This window comes from Mirounga leonina, unplaced genomic scaffold (assembly GCF_011800145.1).
Source record: "Mirounga leonina isolate KUSES-001 unplaced genomic scaffold, KU_Mleo_1.0 Mir_170, whole genome shotgun sequence".
NCBI classification, from domain to species: domain Eukaryota; kingdom Metazoa; phylum Chordata; class Mammalia; order Carnivora; family Phocidae; genus Mirounga; species Mirounga leonina.
The window spans coordinates 17,199,282-17,219,419 of NW_023270433.1; the positions used below are offsets into that span (position 1 = coordinate 17,199,282).

General features: G+C 50.2%; 1 protein-coding gene across 3 annotated transcripts in view; it reads left to right on the plus strand.

The window, feature by feature from the left end:
* The window catches only part of ASTN2 (astrotactin 2), an 868,677-nt gene that overhangs the window by 615,181 nt on the left and 233,358 nt on the right, over window positions 1-20,138 (plus strand). For all 3 annotated transcript variants that reach the window (XM_035015962.1, XM_035015963.1, XM_035015965.1), the window contains 3 exons: window positions 11,603-11,727; window positions 15,688-15,792; window positions 19,034-19,213. In XM_035015962.1, the coding sequence (XP_034871853.1) occupies window positions 11,603-11,727; window positions 15,688-15,792; window positions 19,034-19,213 (410 nt within the window). The remainder of the gene's footprint in view (window positions 1-11,602; window positions 11,728-15,687; window positions 15,793-19,033; window positions 19,214-20,138) is intronic.

Consider the following 20,138-nt stretch of genomic DNA (forward strand, 5'->3'; position numbering starts at 1 on the left):
ATCTGAAAAGCAGAGATGGGGCCTAGTGGTGTCAAACTTTTGCCACCCCAGCCTCTCGGGGCCTTTGACTCCTTCCCTTGAGAACTGGTGGGAGAAGTTCAGCGAGCAGCTCCAGAGGCCCCAGCGACAGCGATCGGGCCTGTTCCCGGCATCAGGACACGATGAGGGGTCCCTGTGCTGACACAGCAGGCAAGGAGACCGAGGGCGAAGGGGATGAAGAGAAGATAGTGTTTCTCTAGCCTGCAATTTCCTTCAATTTCAGGGATTGCAATTGCCAGGGCAAGAGTTGGTAGCAGCCATGCCTGGAATGCTTAAGTGAGTTTGGTGAGGCTGGTGGAGGTGGTTTTGCATTTAGAGACGGAAGGCGTGTGCAATGTGTAAGCCGGGCCGCACGGTGTACGTGTGTGAGTGCGCATGCCCGTGTGTTCACGCACCCCTGCAGACACGTGAGGGCGGGGCAGGAGGAAGTATGTACACGGCTGGGGGGTGGTGGGGTGTCACTGATGCCCTCACTGCGTGTGAGCCTAGGGAAGTGACCTCACCTCACTGAGACTGAGATTCCTCACCTCCATCATTGAGATCATAATGAGGACTTTGCAAGATGTTAGAAATGTCTCAGTCTGGTGGGGTTGCTCTAACAAAATACCATCAACTGCGTGGCTTAAGCCACGAACATGTTATTTCTCCGAGCTCTGGAGGCTGGGAAGCCCAAGTTCCGGGCGCTGGCAGATTCAGTGTCTGCTGAGGATCTGTTCCCTGGTTCATAGATGGCACTTTTCCTCACTTGGTGGAGGGGACGACTGGGGCCTCTTTCCTAAGGGCATTCATCCCACTCTCATGACCTAATCCCCTCCCAAAGGCCCCACCTCCAGATACCATCACAGTGGGCATTAGGTTTCAACATGTGGAGTTAGGGGGCTGGGACACAGACATTCAGTCTATGGCAAAAAAAGTGAGAAACAAATCCTGCCGAGCACCTAACGCATGGCATGTATTCAATAAAGAGCAGTTACCGTTATTAATGTGGGCATCCATCTGGCACATTCAGGCAGCACTGGAATTTTCAGTGAGTCAACTTTTACTTTTCAGCATTGCATTGAGGGGCAAAATTAAACATTACTAGCATCTTTTTGCATAGTCTTTAAGAACATGGAATTTAATTGTTCAAAGTCCAGCTTACTAGTTTTGTGCACTTATTAATCTCTTTATTCTTCAGCTCCCTTATCAAAACAAAAACAAAAACAAAAAAACATTAGAAGAAGAGTACTTAGCTCCCAGGATTGCTGTGTGAAATGAGATAAAACCCTTAGACTGATGCCTAGTACATTGTAAAGAATCAGGAGATATTAGCTTATAAATGATGCTTATTATTCTGATACTAGATAACGAGAGAAGAGGGGGGGTAGGTGGATAGGGAGGGAGACCTGAATGAGGCTATGACTCAGGCTGCACAGAAAGGAGATTGCAGTACCGCAGCTGGATGGGGTGTCTCTCGTACATATCCATTCAGCTAGGAGACATTCATTCACTGATTCATTCATTCATTGAATAAGTGCTTACTGAGCCCTAGTGTGTGTTTCAGCCACTGGGTCAAGGCTGGATGTACAGCAGCAAATAAGACAGACATGGTCCTTGCCTTCAAGTGCCCTCGGTCCAGCAAGGGAGTCAGTGTGTGACCAGGACCAACAGTCCAATGTGAAAATGCCAGAATAGGAAGAGAGAAGGGGCCTCAAACCCCCAAATGAAAGGAGAGGCATCAGCAAAGATATTCCGGGGGGGGGGGGTAGGAATGGAGTGTGGTAGGCAGAATAATGTTCCCCAGATGTCCATATTTTAATCCCCGGACCCTGTGAATAAATTACCTTATGGGGCAAAGGTGATTAAGTGTGTAGGTAGAAATACAGTTGCTGATTTTGAGATAAAGAGATTATCACCTGGATTGTCCAGGTGGACCTAATATAATCCTACAGATCCTTAAAGTGGAAGGGGGAAGGAAGAGAGGAGGAAGGCTCAGAGGGTAATCGGCCAAATAGTTCCCTGCAACTGAGAACTACAGAGCTTGGAATGGGAAACAGGCATGCGGAGGACAACCACACCTTCTAGAGGCTGTGGTCAGGGCCAAAGTCAAGTACGTGGAAGCAGGATCCCCTTCCAAAGAAGGGGCTCAGGGATACCTTCCAGAGAAGATGACACCATGAAGTCTCTCTGCCGGGCCCTCAAGAGGGCTCAGAGGAGGTTGCAAAGAATCAAATGCAGCCCCGGCTTTGAAGGAGCCCCCCCAGGTCAGACAGAGGGGGTCAGGCAGGTTAACGTGGCCCTTCTTACTGATCCTCCAGAACATGCCAGTTGGAAGCCGCTCTGGGCTGGAAATCAAGAATATGGATGTGTAGCCTGTTCCGGTCTTGCAAACCCGGAGGCCTTTACATAAGTCACTTCTCTGCCCTCTGTCTTTGTCTCCTCTTGCATCCTTGTTGTGAGCCTCAGCTGAGATAAGAATGGGCCACTGCAGAGTCAGCAAAGCAACTTTGCACCCGTGATCGGTGAAACAGCCCGGAGCATGGGAGTCATGAACTGTATCCTGCCAAGCAGGAGATGGCGGCCCTGGGAGCCTCCCTCTGGAGGTGGTTGAGCTTGCATGAAATGCTGGGGATTTTAGGGAGATCTGGCAGTCTTCCTGTGAGTCTCACACGTAGCAGCTGAGCTGAGATGGACTGCCAGCCGGCAGGTGCAGGAAAAAGGCAAGAATGTCCTATGGGCCAAGACATAGCAGTCTGCTCTCTGGCCATGGCAGGTGAAAACAGGGGTGTCCGGAGAGCTCTGGGGCTTAACTGTAAGGGGAGGTGGGCCCCGGAGTTAACCTGCTGACATAGCTCATGACTGCCTCCACTCCTACCGCACGCAGCAGATGATGGGGACCAGAGGACAGCAGGGCCTCCTCGCTGGGTCTCTCTCAAATCTGTGTCTCTTCTCAATATTCCATCATACCGCTGCTCCACCATGCTGGTCTGGGTTGCTGCAAAATCCCACAACTGGTCTCCCTCCCTCCAGCCTTGTTCCTTTTCCGGCTCACCCTCCACTCTGTGTCCAGGCTCTAAAGCTCTGGTCAGATAGTATTGCTTTCCTGCTGAAAACCCTGCCGTGGGGGTCTCCTTGTCCTCAGAAGAAAGCCTGTGTTCCTTAGCATCACTTTGAAGACTCGTAAGATCGGATCTCTCGGGGGCGCCTGGGTGGCTCAGTCGTTAAGCATCTGACTTCGGCTCAAGTCATGATCCCAGGGTCCTGGGATGGAGCCCCGCATCGAGCCTCGCACCGGGCTCCCCACTCTGCAGGAAGCCTGCTTCTCCCTGTCCCACTCCCCCTGCTTGTGTTCCCTCTCTCCCTGTGTCTCTCTCTGTCAAATAAATAAATAGAATCTTTTTGTTTGTTTTTGTTTTTTTAAAGATTTTATTTATTTATTTGAGAGAGAGAATGAGAGAGAGAGAGAACACGAGAGGGGGGAGGGTCAGAGGGAGAAGCAGACTCCCCGCTGAGCAGGGAGCCCGATGCGGGACTCGATCCCGGGACTCCAGGATCATGACCTGAGCTGAAGGCAGTCGCTTAACCAACTGAGCCACCCAGGCGCCCAATAAATAAAATCTTAAAAAAAAAAAAAAAAGAAGATCTGATCTCACTACCTGCCCCTCTCCAGCCCATCTTTGTTTTTTATCAATGCCTTTACATCTTGAATCTTAACTTCTTTCAATTTCGAGAATGTGCCATTTGAGAGTTCCATCTTCTCTCTCTCTCTCTCTCTCTCTCCCACACACACACACACACACACACACACACACACCACTTTGGACTTTTGCACATGCTATTCTTTCTGCCTGGACCCCACTCCCACCTTCTTTCCTTGCTCTTTCCCTGGATAACCTCTCCCAATCAGCCAAGGCTCACCTCCTCCAAGCAGCCTTCCCACCCTGCCCAGTCTGTGTTAAGTGCCCCTTGGTCTCTGCACCTCCCCTATGAAACTTAAACTTTTTTTTTTTCAATTCTTAAACTTTATCACTCAAACCTGTACCATCTCTTTAAACAGTTGAAGATTCAAACTTTTTTTCCCCCCGACTACAACTCAGTTATGCAAAACACTGTAGTCTTCTGAATTTTCTACTGCTGATAAAATCTTTTCCTCAAGTTTCCATTCCACTGATAGCAAAAAAAAAGTATTTCAAATTGCCAATTAAGGATACAGAGCATCCTCTTTAGGGAAACTATTTAGTCTGTTCAAAGTTGAACTCCTCATCAACCAACCCTGTCTTTTCCCCACGGAGCAGCTCCCTCACCTCCACTTGGCCTGAGGGTACACATGCTGCAGATAGCAGAAGGACTTTGGTATAAACGTGGCCTACTGGATCCTTGTTGGGGTCACTATGTGATTCCTTACTTGAGCTTGGCTCTGAGCCCCCTAGCATTGGCAATCCATTAGGATGTGGATGGTCTTGGGTAGTCTTTTGAGAAGGGCTATGTGCTGGAATCCACTACCAAAGTCCAAAGTCAAAAGGTCCCAACATTATGAACCCCCCTTGTTCTAATCTCAGGGAGCCTTCCCCATCCCTGCTTCCATGGGGGCAGGGGGGTATGCTAGGGGGCAGGGGGGTACGCTAGGATGTCTTGTCAGCTTTCTTCTCTCTACCCCGTGGGTGCAGGAATTGGAGGCTGACTTCTGCCAGTCTCTTGCTCACCTCCTGCTTCCCTCTCACGGGAGCTCCCATTGGCTTGTTGGATAAAGGGGCTCCCCAGATCCCCAGACTAATCCCGGATCTTCTGGGGCGGCAGCCCCCAGTGTTCCTGCTCACCTGCCCTGCGACTTTTCCCAAACCCTTGTTAGTATCTTAAGCATTTGTAGATGCTGCCCTCGAGGCTGGGGTGGATGGGGAGGGGGTGCTGACTTCCAATAGTCCAGGAAGACATTGTTGACCCTTGAGTCTGAGCTCCTGGCCCCCTAGCATTCTCTCCTCAGCAATCCCTCCCAGCCCTGGTGGCAGAAAGAAAGGTTTTTCTCCTCCCTTTCCCTGTCTGGTGGGAACTCCCCCGAGGTCATCCGTGCATTAAAATAAGACGCTATGATCTGAGTCAGCCAGGCCTGGCTTTGATATGTAAGGGGACCTTCACTTCCGGCACAGGCCGGCTTTCGAAACTCTTACCTAGCTCAAGACACTACAAAGTCAGCTTTGAGATGCAAAGCTGGGCAGTGACCCCCTTTCTTCTCTAGATGGTATCTGTCCTTCTACCTGAGGGATGAATCCTTTTGACTTAGTGGGTGGAGTGCCATAGACAAATATGATTTATGGAGAATGAAAAATGCTTTATTTTAACCTTTTCAAAACCATTATTCACCTTGCACACATTTGCACACATACATAGAAGCATTTGTACACGGGTATCTCCTACTAGGCTATGGGGAGCTTGAGGACAGAGAACGTCTATTTTGTCATTGTATTCCCAAGGCCTGGTACATAATAATAAAGATTTATTGGATACTCGAGTGAATGAATGAATGAATGAATGCCTGAATGCAGGAATGCCTAAGTCTAGCGCTTGAGCCGAGAATGTAAACAAAGACCTGTAATTAAGAAGCAGATCACAAGAGAACACAGTTTCTAACTGCTTCCAGAGAAGAGCAGGACTTGAGAGTAGCCATGGACAGGTATCAGCATCGGTTTAAACACCAGTCTCTGTGACTCCAGCACCTACAGAATGGCTATAGCATAGAGCCCAATACCTGTCAATCTGGGCTTCAGAGAAACCCAAATATTTTGTACCAGCTGTTCACCCCTCCCAGTCCCAGGGGTGGGGAGTGTCTTCTTCAGACCCCCCCAATGAGACAGTGACTGAGCCCAGATGAGACCAGGTGTCCCAGCTCATTGGTCATAGAGGAAACCACATCTCAGCCAAAGACGCTGCTCTCACTTGGCAGAAAGGCTCAGTTTACTTGCAGGTGAAGGATGGGGCACAGTTTAAACCGGGAGAGGTGTCCTCATTGGTGTTGGGGGTTTATGGCCACCCTTTGAGGAGGCTTTGGGCAGCCTAGGGAGAGCCAGGGACAGTAGGCCACTCCCTGCAGACTCAACAGCTTGCAGCCCCCAACTCCCAGCCTTCCGTCCCCTAAGAAAGCCTGCAGACAGTGCTGGCTGACTCTGGGATGATTTACTTCCCTGAAATACCTCAATTTAAATGCTAATTTCCCCTGAGCTGAGGGGTGATCGGCTCTTGCATGCTGGTGACTGTGTATTAATGTATCCAAAACACTCACACATATTCTTAAATTGGGACAGGAGGGAGGGAAGACCTGAGGAGGTGGGGGGAGGGTGGTGGAGGAGCCCAGTTTCCCTTGCTTGTCCTTCTTGTCAGCATGGCTGATGAGCATGAAGCTAGACAAGGTGCATCCTCCGTGGAAATGCTCTGTAGGTTTGAGTCACTTAGAGGTTAGGTGCAGGTGGCATGGAGGCTGAGGAGGCCTGCCTCTCACCTCTGCACACAACTGAACAGATGCTTAGGGGGCTTCTACTGAGTAGGCACTGTCTTGGGTTCTCTGAGGCTCACGAAGAGATTCAGGATCTAGTGTGGGATTCAGGAATTGGGACCATCACTAAAGAGAACTTCACATGAATCCTCCTCCCAACCCCTTGAAGTCCCAAACTCATTACTCCCATTTTGCAGGTGAGGTCACTAAGGTTCCTAAAATGTAAGTGACCTCCCCAAAGTCAGGCAGCATTTGGACCATGTCTGAAGGACTTCTGAGCACTTGCCTTTTCTACCACCAGACCCCAAGGCCACTTCTGGGATCTAATCACGGACAAGATGCATGAGGGAAAAGTGATAGGAAGATTTTATTCCAACTGGGGAAAATTGGGATGATGACATGGAAGAGGAGGTGGTTTTTAACTGGGCTCTTGCTTCCTGCTGGTGTTCCTCACCCCACCCCATCCCCTGCTTCTTGGCCCCAGCGTGAATGCACACACGGACACAGTGTTCATCAAGAGTGGGAGGTCTGACCAACCCCTGCTTAGAGGGATCACCCTTTCCCATCTGGTCCCTGCCACCTCAGGGGGCCTGGGGCCCCTGGCTCCTAGCTGAGCTCCATGGGAGCCCGGGTGCCTGTGCACTTAGGAAGAGGAAGAAAGTAGGGTTTGAAGCTCCGTGTGGAAGAGCTAAAATTTTAGACCCCAATTCCCAATATCCCTTAGGTCCCGTGTTCACTGAGCACTCACTTTGTATGTAGTTTGCACCGTGCTAGGCCCTGGGGAGGCGGCAGTCAAAGAGGCACAGTCTTGGCCCCCATGGAGCTCACAGTTTAGTGGGCAAGGTACTATCCTACAGGGTCGCCTTGAGCACCTCTACAGTTAGGAGCTGGGAAGCTCTTCGTGGAAGCAAAAGCAGAGCGTAGCAGGAGAACCAGTCCTGGGCAGATTTCTCAAAGGCAGGGAAGTAACGTGTGGTCTGAATGATAAGTAGGCCATGGCCAGGTGCAGGGGGCAGGGGTGAGGGCTTTCCGGAGAGAGGGCCCTTTGGAAGAAGCGGGCATGCCCTACAAGGGGAACTTAAGAGCAATCAGTGCAGCTGGAGAACCAGGGGACAGGGGCTCAAAACATGAGGCAGGAGAACAGGCAGGGGCTAGATCTCGAAGGCCTTGCAGACCCTGCTACGTTGCTTGCGTTCTCCCCGGTCCTCGTGAATGGAGGCACTTCTCTGTCTGTTGCTGTGTCCCCAGCGTGCAAAGCAACCCCTGCGACATGGGAGACCCAAATCAATGTCTGTGGAATGAATGAGACCTCATACTCCCAGAGTTCTCCCGAGTCCCCGGAGCCTAGCATCTGCTTTTTAAAAATGTGATGAATCGTTTTCATAGAATATCAACGGAGCTTGAACTCTTTTCATGGATATTTTGGGGGAGATGTTTGTCTACATAAACCGGGGCCCTGTCACTCTTTGAAACACGACATGCAGTTGTGGGCACAGAGCACACCCACTCTGGCAGGGAACAACAGAACCGCCCCGTCTCAGGTGATGTCAGTGATCAGGAGCACAGACTTGGGATTGATCCCTTGAACAGGTGCTTACTGAGTGCCGGGCACTAAGCTAGGAGCCCCATTGGCTGCGAGTGGTCTTGGCCACTGTAACTTCCTAACTGCGGACCTCAGCTAGACAAGTTCCTTAACCCCTCCGGGTGCCCTTTTCTCTATTTACAAAATGGGAATAATAATGGTAGCTGTCCCTTAGAGTTCCCGTGCGGTTAAAATCACACACACATGCACACGCACACACACGCACACACACACATCCTGTCTAGGATATAGCTGATGATGAACAAGATGATCGATAAATAAATATCACTCATTCTTCTTCCTGTCTTCCTGTTATTAGGATTAGTTACAATTTTTTCCACACACACGTACACACAAGCTCTGAGAATCGGAATTCGCTTTCCACCAACTGTATTTAGCCAGCACCCCGCCAGCCTCCTGCATCCCTTTTCCAGGTGGGTGGATTCTGAGGCTGCAGTCTGGGTTCTGTCTGAGGTTCTGGGCCCTGTGGAACCTTCCCAGCAGCTGCCCTTCCCCTCTGTGTTGTTACCTCCCCAGAGAGCCGGTCGATGCGAAGGCCCTGGGCGCCCTCTGCTGGCAGCGGCCCTGCAGGACTCATGACCGTCCCCAGGCGGCCGCCGAAGGGCTGGGTCCTGAGGGACCGTCCTCAGTCTTGCTGTCTTGCCACCCCCTGCTTCGCCCCTGCCTCCCTCCCTCCCAGCCTTCACACTGGCTTGCGAACTCCCACCCCTACGTCTTTCGCCTCCTTCTCAAGCGTTTCCTCGGGATCCTCCCTGCTTCCTGAAAGGTCAGGGTGAGAACCTTCTTCCAACAAGACGGGCATCATGAGCCAGGCCCCCCGCCATCCTGAGGTTGCCCACTGCGCTCCTCCCATTATCCATCTGGGGCCAGATTTACCCACCGAGTGAAGCCTGGCTTAACCAGAAGGCAGAGGGATAGGGGGGTGAAGGGGGCAGCTCTGTCTTTAAAAGCGGTGGCAGAGAAGGTGTGAAATGGAGACCCCCGGATGGTAAAGTGAAAAAACATAAGCATGCTCTCAGATCCCTCTTCCCAAATGCACTCTGTGCCAGTCCAGGAAGGCGCTGCTCCCCTCAGAGCCTCTACTTCCCCATTGGCTGAGGGAAGGCACCCAGCTGCACTCCTGGGGAAGCCCTGTGGAGAACAGAGCACCTGGTGTGGTCTGGTCGGAATGAGCAGCGGGCTCCTTCTCTCAGCTGCGGTCTGTCCGGGCTCAGCACACCCATGGGTGCTCCTGCCCTTTTGGCTTTGACAGCGCCCTGCACCTGAGCAGAGCTTTGGGGCCAGACCAGCTGGGATCTCCAGTCGCATTGTGCTTCATCTGTTCAACCTCTAAACTGAGGGTCTTAACAGCACCTACTTCACAGGGTTGGGAGGGGACGGATGTACAGTACCTGGAACAATGCCTGGTGCATAGTAGGTGCTCAAGAAAAGGCTATTCTTATCATCACAATAATGATATTTCATTAAGGCAGACTGAACAGCTTTTATAATCCTCATCTTACTGATGAGAAAATTGAGGTTTGAGTGGTCTGCTCCAGGTTATGCAGCTGGGGTGTGCTGTGGGCAGAACCGGGGCCCGGTCTTCAGAGCCTGCCCTTACCTGCCCATGAAACAGGTGCTTGGGTCTCACAGGGAAGGGTCCCAGAAGCAGCCAGCCCACCCGGTATTCCTGGTGGCTGGGCCCCACTGACTGTTCTGCATGGCTAATTTGTTTCTCCCCCCGTAGGCTGGGAAGATCTAGAGGACCAGGGGAGGATCTAGCCTCGCTGAATCCCTAGATCCAGCTCAGGGCTCCACACAGAGTGTATGTTCAGCTGACGAGGGCAGGGCCGTAGCTTTGTGGCAAGATCTGTATCCCCACCGGCCAACCTCACAAGAGAGACAGGAGGAAATGTAGTCCCTCAAACCGAGTGTGCAATCAGCAGAACTGGGTGCAAATTCCAACACTCACCACCTCTTAACCCTGTACCACCTCTGAACTCTGAACCACATGTTTTATCATCTGCAAAAAGAATATAATCATAGCTATCTTGCTGTGAAGACTAAATGAGAAAATGTATGCAAAGTGCTTAACCAGACCCTAGCAAATGATAAGGATCTGAAACTTTGTAAGAGATGATGGTGATGATGAAGATGGGGATAATGGCTCTTCCTCTGGACTCCAGGGTGCTCAGGGGTCAAGACACAGGGGAGCTGTTCACTAAATGCGTGCGTCAATGGGGGGCTTCACAGGTGCCTGGGGGAGGTGCACACCGCGGAACATAGAGTACAGACAGGAAGGGACCCAGGCCCCCATAACATTTACACAGCTGTTTCTGAACGGCCCTGAGATCCAGTCTCCAAAGGCATTGCTTTGGCATTCCCTGCTTTTGTTTTCCTCTTTCTGATTTTCATTTCAAGTTTGCCTATTCCAGGGGGCACAATGTAGTGATAAATACCCACCTCCCTTTGTTCTTCTCCTTTCCCTCCTCCTCCTCTCCAGATTGTAATTAGGGTATCAAATTCTGAGGGTCTCTGAATATGAGAGAATCTCAAAAGTGAGATGTTAATATGGAGATGCCTCCAATACCATCTGTACCAATGGCTGTCCAATTCCCTGCTTGCACACTCTCAGGAACGGGAAGCTCACCACCTCTCCTGGCAGGCTGTTCTATTTGGAGGCAGGTCTGTTTTGTAAAAGATTGAAGCCTACCTCCATGTTATGCACTGTTACTACCCCACCTGCCCTAAAGACTACCATTGTTTGGGGTTCAGTCCCCTGAGGTCACCCCAAAGGACTGTCTTGGAAACAGTTCCCTGGGATGGCCCTACAGGAAAGGAATAGAGACCTCTGAAGAGATTAGGGCAGGAGAAAGAGCACTAGCCTGGGGGGAGGGGGGCGGGATCTCGGAGAAAGTCGTTCCCCTTCTCTAGGCCTCAGTTTCCCTATCTGTAAAAGGAGGAATCTGATGCAAAAGATCCCTTAGGACCTTTCCACTTGAACACCCACTCATTCTTTCAAGCCTTCCTGCCCTTTTTCTCCAAGCACTCCATGCTCTTCTCAGTTCCCTCACATTCTGGCTCACCATTGTCATGGCTTATGCAAGGGGATGTTTAGCTGCCAAATATATAGTTTGTAGAGCATCAGACTGTGTCTTAAGCAATTGGCAGCTTTATCCCATTAAGTGTTTACAACTACCCCGAGATCTCACTTTATAGCAAGGAGACTGACGTTCTGAGTGGAGCCGGAGTTTCCTCCAGACTGCACAGCTAGGACATGGCAGGCCAGGATTCCGAGCCCTAGCCTGCCAGATTCTGGAGCCTGTCGTTAGCACCCTGTCCTCTGAGCTGGGATCCGGGGAGCCAGGGGCATGGCAGCAAGGACACACACCCACTCATGAGTCTCTCTATGCTGACGACAGGCTCACTGCCCTCCAACCCGGAACCGCCCCCCGCCCCCGCCCCGCCCCGGCAGCCTCCACGCCCTCATTTGGCAGTCTTTCTGCTCCTCTCCACAGGGAGAACAACTTCATCAAGGACTTCCCTCAGCTGGCCGATGGGCTGTTGGTGATCCCACTGCCGGTGGAGGAGCAGTGCCGGGGGGTCCTCTCGGAGCCCCTCCCGGACCTCCAGCTGCTCACTGGTAAGATACACCCGCTGGACCTCCCCCAGCTTCTCTGACCCCGCACCTGGCTTCTCCAGGTGCCTGTCAGCCCTCCGCACATCCAAGACGGGCCTCTCCAGGCCTCCTCCTTCCTGAGAGACGGAAGGCCAAAGGGACCTGCCCTCGTGGGGGCTCCTGCTATGGGCTGTGCAGAGCTAGGGGGTTCCTGAGACTCCAGACTCTGAGCTGAGCCAGACTGACTCTCAGCAGATTTCAAAGATATTAACTGTGGTCACCATGCTGCGCATCAGACCCACAGAACTTCTTCATTCCACATAACCAGACCTTTGGACCCTTTGACCAACACCTCACCATTTCCCCTAACCCCCAGCCATTCTACTCTCTGCTTTTACGAGTTCGACCTCTTTCGATTCTACATAAAAGTAAGATCATGCAGTACTTGTCTTTCTGTGTCTGGCTTATTTCACTAGGTTTATTTTTAAATCATTCTAAAGTAAATTCACTGGACCCCTCAACAAGGAGCCTCTCTTACTTGAAAGCGTTTGTTACACAGCTTGATTTTGAACATGGGGTTGGGTATTATTTTCCAATCCTGTGGGGTGGGTATTATTTTCCCTGTTTTATAGACAAGGAATCTAGACTCAGAGAAAGGACAGGACCAGCCCAAGGTCCCCTGGCACGCCTGCCAGGATGAGAACCAGGTGCCATGGCTCCAGGTCTTCTGCCCTTTCCACTTGGCTCTGCAGCTCCCCGCCCCTACCCCATTCCCCTCCCCCTCCCCCTCACAGGGAAGCTACCTTCTGTAGGCTCTCCCGAGGCTCCATATCTTCGGTCCCACCCAGGATGCCCTTCTGCTCCTCCTCATCTTCTCCCAGTTCCTCTCCTGTCCTTTGTGGAGGGATTTTCCTAAGATGTAAGGGCCCTGGTTCTGCTTTTGTGATACAGTCGTTGGGTATCTCAACCACTGCTCAGGGAGAATGGTCCCCCTGACGAGTGATGGACGTCTCACCAAGAGGGAAATCGCCCCCCAGGGAGGACCCATCTACCATTTGCAAGCCCTTGGAAGCTCCACGAGCCTTTCCTGTGAAGGGGCACAAACTGGATAGAGGACCCACGTGTGTTGAGGGTCTCCCAGGGGCCATGCACCCTGCGTGTCTGAATCCACGTAACCCTGCAAGGGTATTGTCCCCCTTGAAACAGATTAAAAAAATCATTTAACGAGTCCAAGGCCACATGACTAGTCTGTTGTCGAGTCAGGATTTAAACCCAGTGGGTCTTGACCCCAAAACTGATGCTGTATCCATGACCCTCCATCCCCTTCTTGACCTGTCCTCATTCAAAAAGGGCCCAGATGTAGATCAAATGAAATCACAGATATAAAAATGCTTTGCAGAATCTGTAAAAGCCTGCTGTGCCTTCCTTAAGTTTCATAAGATCACAGAATTTCAGAGCTGACAGGGACTGTAAAGGGCATCTAGTCTAATCCTCCTTAACAATGAAGAAATCAGGTCTGTAATAGCCCCACTGAGTAATGAGTCCTCTTGGATACCCCCAGTCACAGGGAGCTCACCACCCCTTAAAACAGATAGCACCATGGTCCATGGGGAGGTGCTGTGCTCTAATGGGAAGGACCCTGGATCTGTGTCTGATCTTTGTGTATCCTTGAGCACTTTCTCCTCTGAGCTTCAGTTTCTTCTGAAATCGGGGGTATCACAATTATTTGTCAGCATTGGGTGAGTACTGGAGATTGTGGGTATAAAATGCTTGGTGCATCGTGGTTCTGTATTAGTGGTTCAAATTGTTAGGATTATTTGTTTTGATTTGAGGATCTTTGGAGGCATCCTAATAAGGAAACTGTTACATTTCTAGAATTTAAAAAAAAAAGTAATTACCAGGAAAAATACCTCCCTCCATTGCAGAGCCTCATTTTACCCCTAATCTTTGGTAGAGATCTAGGATAGAGTCAGGTAAGATGGGAGTCAAGGATGAGTAAGGACTAGGGATGGGCTTATGATGGGGAATAGGATGCAGGTGAGTAGGTGAGCCAGGAAATCAGCATTTGTTGGGAGCCTATTATTATGTAACAGGCTCTGTTCTAGGCTCTGCAGGAGTGAGAATAATAAAGACCATGGCCTCGACCTCAAGAAGCTGACATTCCACGGGAGGAGCTTATATTCCAGCCTGGAATCCAGGAAGGACCAGGGATGGAGAGAAGTGAAGGGCAGAAGGCTGACCAGTTATGGGGTGTGAGGGGCAAAGATGATGGCTTTATACATGTCTTGGTAATCAAAAGAGGTAGCATTTTTTTTTCTTTTGGATATCATGCCACCCAGTGAATGAACTGCATCCACAGCCTGCATCAGAATGCTCTGCCTCCCTCTCTTGAGGATGGGCCCCAGTTTCCAACACCCATTTCAAGCCTGCTGTGAATCAGGACGAGCACAAAGGATGGGGCAGAGGCCGCTTGGCCGCAAGTGTCTGGTTTTGCTGTGCAAACTGGTTTCTCCTCCCTGACTCAAAACAACGGCCTGTCCTTCCTCCCTGACCCGTTCTCCTTCCCTTCCAAACCTCTCCAGAGGAAGGACAGGACAGGCAGAGCAGATAAACAGAGAGGACATATGTATAACAAAACAACCTCGCTCCAGTAGACATATATTTGGAGATCATGAATATTTTACTTTAAAATGAAAGCTTCTAAAAAAAATAATGTTATTCCTGAAAAGGCTAAGGAGGGGAAGAAAAAAAACAAGCTGACAGTAACGGACAACTTTAATACTGCAGTAATGTCCAGGAAGAAGTCATTTGTTCCAATGAGATTCTCATTTTTATCTTGGTATCAAATATCTCTTTAAGTGCCTCCTCACCAGGGGACAAGAGAAAAGGACAGAAAATGTGTCTGCCATTTGCAGAGGATACATAACAACAATAATATTAACTGCTGATGTGACTAGCATTTCTTTTCCATGTATTTCTTCCTGATTGTAGACAAAGAGTTTTCAATGCTTACAGCAGAAAATTTAGAAAATGCAGACGAATATAAATCAGGAAACAAGAATCTTTTATACACCCACCACTCAGAATTACCGCTTGCTAACATTGTGTTGTTTTTGTCTTTGTTTATTCTTTGTCTATACCTGTGTTTCCCAAAATGCATTCTATGGAACATGAGTTTCAGTGAACCCTCTGGAAAAATGGGATTCCTCGGTCGTAAAAGTTTGCAAAATGCTATACACTGCTACCTTCATAGAGCTTTAGAATGCATATTAATCTAGTCAAGGTGCTAAGAAATTATACAGATTTTTAAAAATCTTGTCTAACTTCATTTAACTCAGTCTTACTTGAAATGTGGGCTTTTCTGTGTGTGTGCAGGTATCTCATGAGATCCTTATGCACATCCCATGTTTCCATGTTAGGAAACAGTGGTCCACATGGGTCAGCAAACACAAAGGGCCGGATCATAAATGTGCTAGGCCCTGCAGGCAGCCGCTCATCTCCGTGGTCATTGTGCGAAAGCCGCCATAGGGCAGTATATGCAGGATGGGCTGTGGTTTGCTGACCCCCCAGTCTGTACAGCATTGCTAGGTCACCGCAAGACTTCCATTTCTGTTGCCTTATTTGAGTATCACAATGCGCCTGTGAAGTAATGTCAGCACAGGTAGCCATGGTATCAGATGGGGAAACTGAGGCACAGAGCTGCCTAATGACCCATGGCAAGTTGCCTGCAGGGTTAAGTGGAATCCTAAATCTACTTTGGCTTGCTTGCAAGCTGTTGGGAAGAGAAAAAGGATGGGGGCTGAGATCAAAGGCCAGGAAGAGGCCTGGAGGCAGGTCCGGATAAAGCTGTTGGTTCCAGTGAGAGCCTGCATGCTAAGGCTGAGCCTCTGCCTATTTAGAAACAGTGGCCATTACTCAGAGCCCAGTTTTGGTGAGTGTTCTCTAAATGCTGGCCTCCCCTGACCTTCCCCTTCTGTCCTCCAGGGGACGTCAGGTATGACGAGGCCATGGGTTACCCTATGGTGCAGCAATGGCGGGTCCGAAGCAACCTCTATCGTGTGAAGCTCAGCACCATCACTCTCTCAGCAGGTGAGGACTGCCCCCCTCCCCGGGCAGCCAGGGGGCTTGGGGTAATTCAGCACATGTTATTGAGGACTTGGGCTGTGCCAGGCCCTGGGCTGGGGATGCTGAGGGAATGAAGCCAGGCCCTCCCTGCCATGAAGGAACTCACAGGGAGGGTGGATGGACAAGCAGACAGTGACATCCTTACATTGGGGTAAGTTCTATGCAATAGTGGGGCAGCGGTACCCCAGAGGAGGGAGCTGTCCTGAGCAGTCAGAGGGGCTTCCTGGAGGAAGGGGTATCATAGTAGTGCAGGGAAGGGTGAATAGGAGAGGGGGTAAATGACAATCTATAATGTCATAAACGACATTATACATAAATGACATTTATGTTCTATATATTTCAGGCTTGTGGATTTTAAGTTCTTGTCTCTTCTGGATGATTTCCTTTCCTACCCATCTCCTATACAGTAATAACACATATTCCTCCAACACACATACACATACAATGCCCCCGCTCCACCTGCACACACCCTGTGTGTCAGCTGATGCAGACAATTTATAATTCTCAGAATGGGACATGTTCTTTCATGCCTCTGTGACTTTGCACATGCTGTTCCCTCTGCCTGGATCTCCTTGCCCAGGGAGCACATCTTGCAGTACTGGGAGACTCCTCCTGCATCCTCCACTTCCCCCAGAATAACTCAAGGAATTCCGTGCAAGCAACTACCTATAGGGGCACCTGGGTGGCTCAGTTGGTTAAGCGTCTGCCTTCGGCTCAGGTCATGATCCCAGGGTCCTGGGATCGAGTCCCATATCGGGCTCCTTGCTCAGCGGGAAGCCTGCTTCTCCCTCTGCTCCTCCCCCTGCTCATGGTCTCTCTCTCACTCTCTCTCAAATAAATAAATAAAATCTTAAAAAAAAAAAAAAAAAGCAACTACCTGTATTAAAGCACCAATGTGCTTGATTCATATCTGAGCCATGTCTGTTTCCCACACTGACCCAAGAATTGCAGGTACAGTGTGGGCCCCATCCATTTCCATATCCCTGTTTCCTATATTCCTATAGTCTCTGTAACAGAGAATCAACACAGGGTTGATACTCTTGTTTGATAAAGGAATAAAAAAAATGAAAACTGAAAAATTCAGAATGAGTGAAGGACTCTGGAAAGATGGGGTTTTCTACCCTGGCTCTTACTCATAACACTGCCACTGGGTTATTGTCCGGGCGCTTCCTATGTATTTGCCAGCACTTTTCTTATCTTCTTTTTCAGGATAATTTTGTTCCTGAGCAACACAAAACTCTTTTAGCCTAGGAATCAGAGGACTTTCCATCTGGGAAGTATAAATAGTAATTACTGCTGACGTTGGCTAAGTGCTTTATAACATTTTATATCTTAGGACTTCTATCAGTCCTGCAAGGAAGACATTATTTATCCCATTTTTTTTCAGATAAGGAAACTGAGGGTCAGAGAGGTTAAGTAACTTGCCCAAGGTCACACAGCTAGTAAGTGGCCGAACAGGAGGAGAGCAGGGATTTGATTGCAGTTTTGTCTGCCTGGATAAAGAGCCACAGGTCATCTCCATGGTTATTTATTATTTAAGAGAAACAATCTCATCATTAACACTGCTATATTAATTACCAGTTGCAGGAGTTAACAGATTGGTGGAGTTTGTCCTAATCAAACACTCATTCTTTGAGGCATGTTTCTGTTTTCCCCACCACCCACACCCTCGCACCTCACTTGTGAATCAGACTGCGATGTATCTGTTAGAACTACAGAGGTGTATCAGCTTTAATTAATCAATGATGATGCTCTTGAGAACCCCCTTGTAAATCAAATGTTGGCAAATTGGAGTTCATGTTTAATGTTGAAAGAGAGCTTGCCTGCTCTTTTACAGTTTGCTTTGATGTGGCACAGAATCCATTGCTTTCATAATAATGGCGGTTGGTGTTTCTGCCATGTCCCGGGAACTGTGCCCTTGTACCTGGTTGGGGTGGGGTGGGGAAGGATGCATGTGCACAATCAAAGACAAGTGGAATGGAGCTTCTGCTTTCAAGGTGGTGCCCACTGAAGGTGCAAAGCCTAGGTGCCCCAGGCCAAGATTGTGTGAACAGCTTCTTGGGAGGGTGGGAGTGACTTTCCAGAGCCTTAGAGCATAGGAATGACTTAGGGAAGAGGTGGAGAGGCCATTTCCGGTGAACGGTGGTGTGTATGTGTGTACGTTTTGCAGTTTGGGGGCTGTAAATGAGGAAAGGATGGTGGAGATCTCAGGTCACGTTTAGGAGACCTAAGAAGGCTGATTTGGCTGGATGTAAAGCCTAATACAGGTGGCTCATGGGAGATGCCCTTGGAGACCTGGAATACCAGGTGAGGTCGTGGGTAGACTGGTCATTGGTAGCAGGAAGGAGCTCAGGCAGGTCTTAAGGCTCTCGGAAGAACAGCTTGGTGACCTGCCTGTCAGAGCAAGGAGCACGGAGCTGTGGTTATGGAGTCATTGCTGCGCAGGCTCTGTGCTAGGCACTGAGGACCTAGGTCTCCTTGGCACAGGACTAAGAGCAGCAAGGAGGCCCTTTACACTGTCAGGAGATGGAACTACCACTCTTTCAGGGAGGTAGAGGCAGAAAGGGAAGCAGTGTTCTAGGAAGCCAAGCCAGGGATCAGATCCGAGGACATCAGGATATCTGCCGAGCCTGGGCCAGCGCAGCCCCGGGGCTCCAGCTGTGGGCAGTTCAAGCCCTGGGAACTGGGTGCAGTGGAAAATGCATATGCTTTGGAGTGAGAGCAGAAGGGGCTTGGAGGCCTAGCTCCTCTGGCTGAGAGACCAAGGAAATCATTCAGAGTCTGAGCTTTGACTTGCTCATGTACACAGTGGGGGTTGCAGCGTTGGGGCTGAGACTAAACTGGAACGAGTGGGAGAAACAGCGAGCAGTGTGCTTGGTGCCCCTTAGTTGCTCGGGACAGACGTCAGCTTTGATTTCCTGATGGTGACTTTCAGGTCCCATGACCTCGGTCAACAGGCTTGAGGCCTTCCTCTGCCATTGGTTCCCTCTTGGCTGCAGTGTCTTGCGCGTCGACCAGAGACAGCAACCTTTTGCTGTGTGAGCGGGGAGGGGCGGGGGGGGGGGGGTTCCTTCAGACAACGGCAGCCACCAGGCTGATCCTGGGGTGACACCAAATCTAGGCTGGAGAGAGCCCCCGGCCGCTTATAACTTGCCCGCCACCAGCCTCCCAAATCTGACCCTCCACATGCTTCTCCTGTGTCCAGGCTTCAACAACGTCCTCAAGATCCTGACCAGGGAGAGCAGTCGGGAGGAGCTGCTGTCCTTCATCCAGCACTACGGCTCCCACTACATTGCTGAGGCCCTCTATGGCTCCGAGCTCACCTGCATCATCCACTTCCCCAGCAAGAAGGTCCAGCAACAGCTGTGGCTCCAGTATCAGAAAGGTAAGTCCCCTCCGACAAGCTAGACCCCAGCTCGGCCATGTCTAAGCTGTGTGGCCTTCGGCATTCCCTGCCCCTCTTTGGGCTTCGGTTTCTCCATGGATAGGATGAGGGGCTGTATGATGATACCTCGGATTCTTTCAGTTCAGGCCTTTTCTGAGACCCTAAGGTAGTGGGCTGGACTCCAACAAAACTCCTTCCTTGTACTGCAGGCTCCTTGTTTCCACCTTTCTGCCACTCACCTTGGGAGCTTCAGTCCCTTCCCACCTCAGTTTTCCCTTCCTGTGAAATGGGCGCTTAAGCAGCCATTCTTGTCCCACCTTGAAAGGGAAGCAGTAAGTGTCACAGCATTTTGAGAAAGACAGAAATATTCCATACTTGCATTATGTGTTCTAACAGGTCCGTGTATTCACATCCCCATTTCGCAGGCGGAGAAAATGAGTCTCAGTCATGCCAAGTCAAGTGCCTGTTATACACAGCTAATAAGTAGCAGGGTGAGAACTGCTTCCTGTTGTCATTGTTATTATCAATTAATTGAGAAAGGAGAGCTCTCGATGGACACAAAGGGTGGGGTGCTGCCACCTTCTTCACATGGCTCAGCCACCCCATCTCAGAAACCAAATCAACATAACTCTTAAAACCACAGAATGTGGGAGCCAGGAGAGACCTTCCTTATGAGTCTCACTGGGCTTAGCACCCCGAGTTTGCAGTTGGAGAAACTAAGGCCCAGAGGGAGGAGGAAGCTTGCTGAGTGTCACTGAACTCCACTGGGTGGGTCCAAGACAAAGTGGGGTGCTCCATGCTCCCCATCCAGGGCTTTTCATGCTGCCCCTCCTCCCTGACTGGATGAAGCCCCCATGCACCTGCCTTTACCATATCCAGAACCTTGCCTTTTGCCCCCGGGGGCTTGCACCCCCCACCCTGGTCT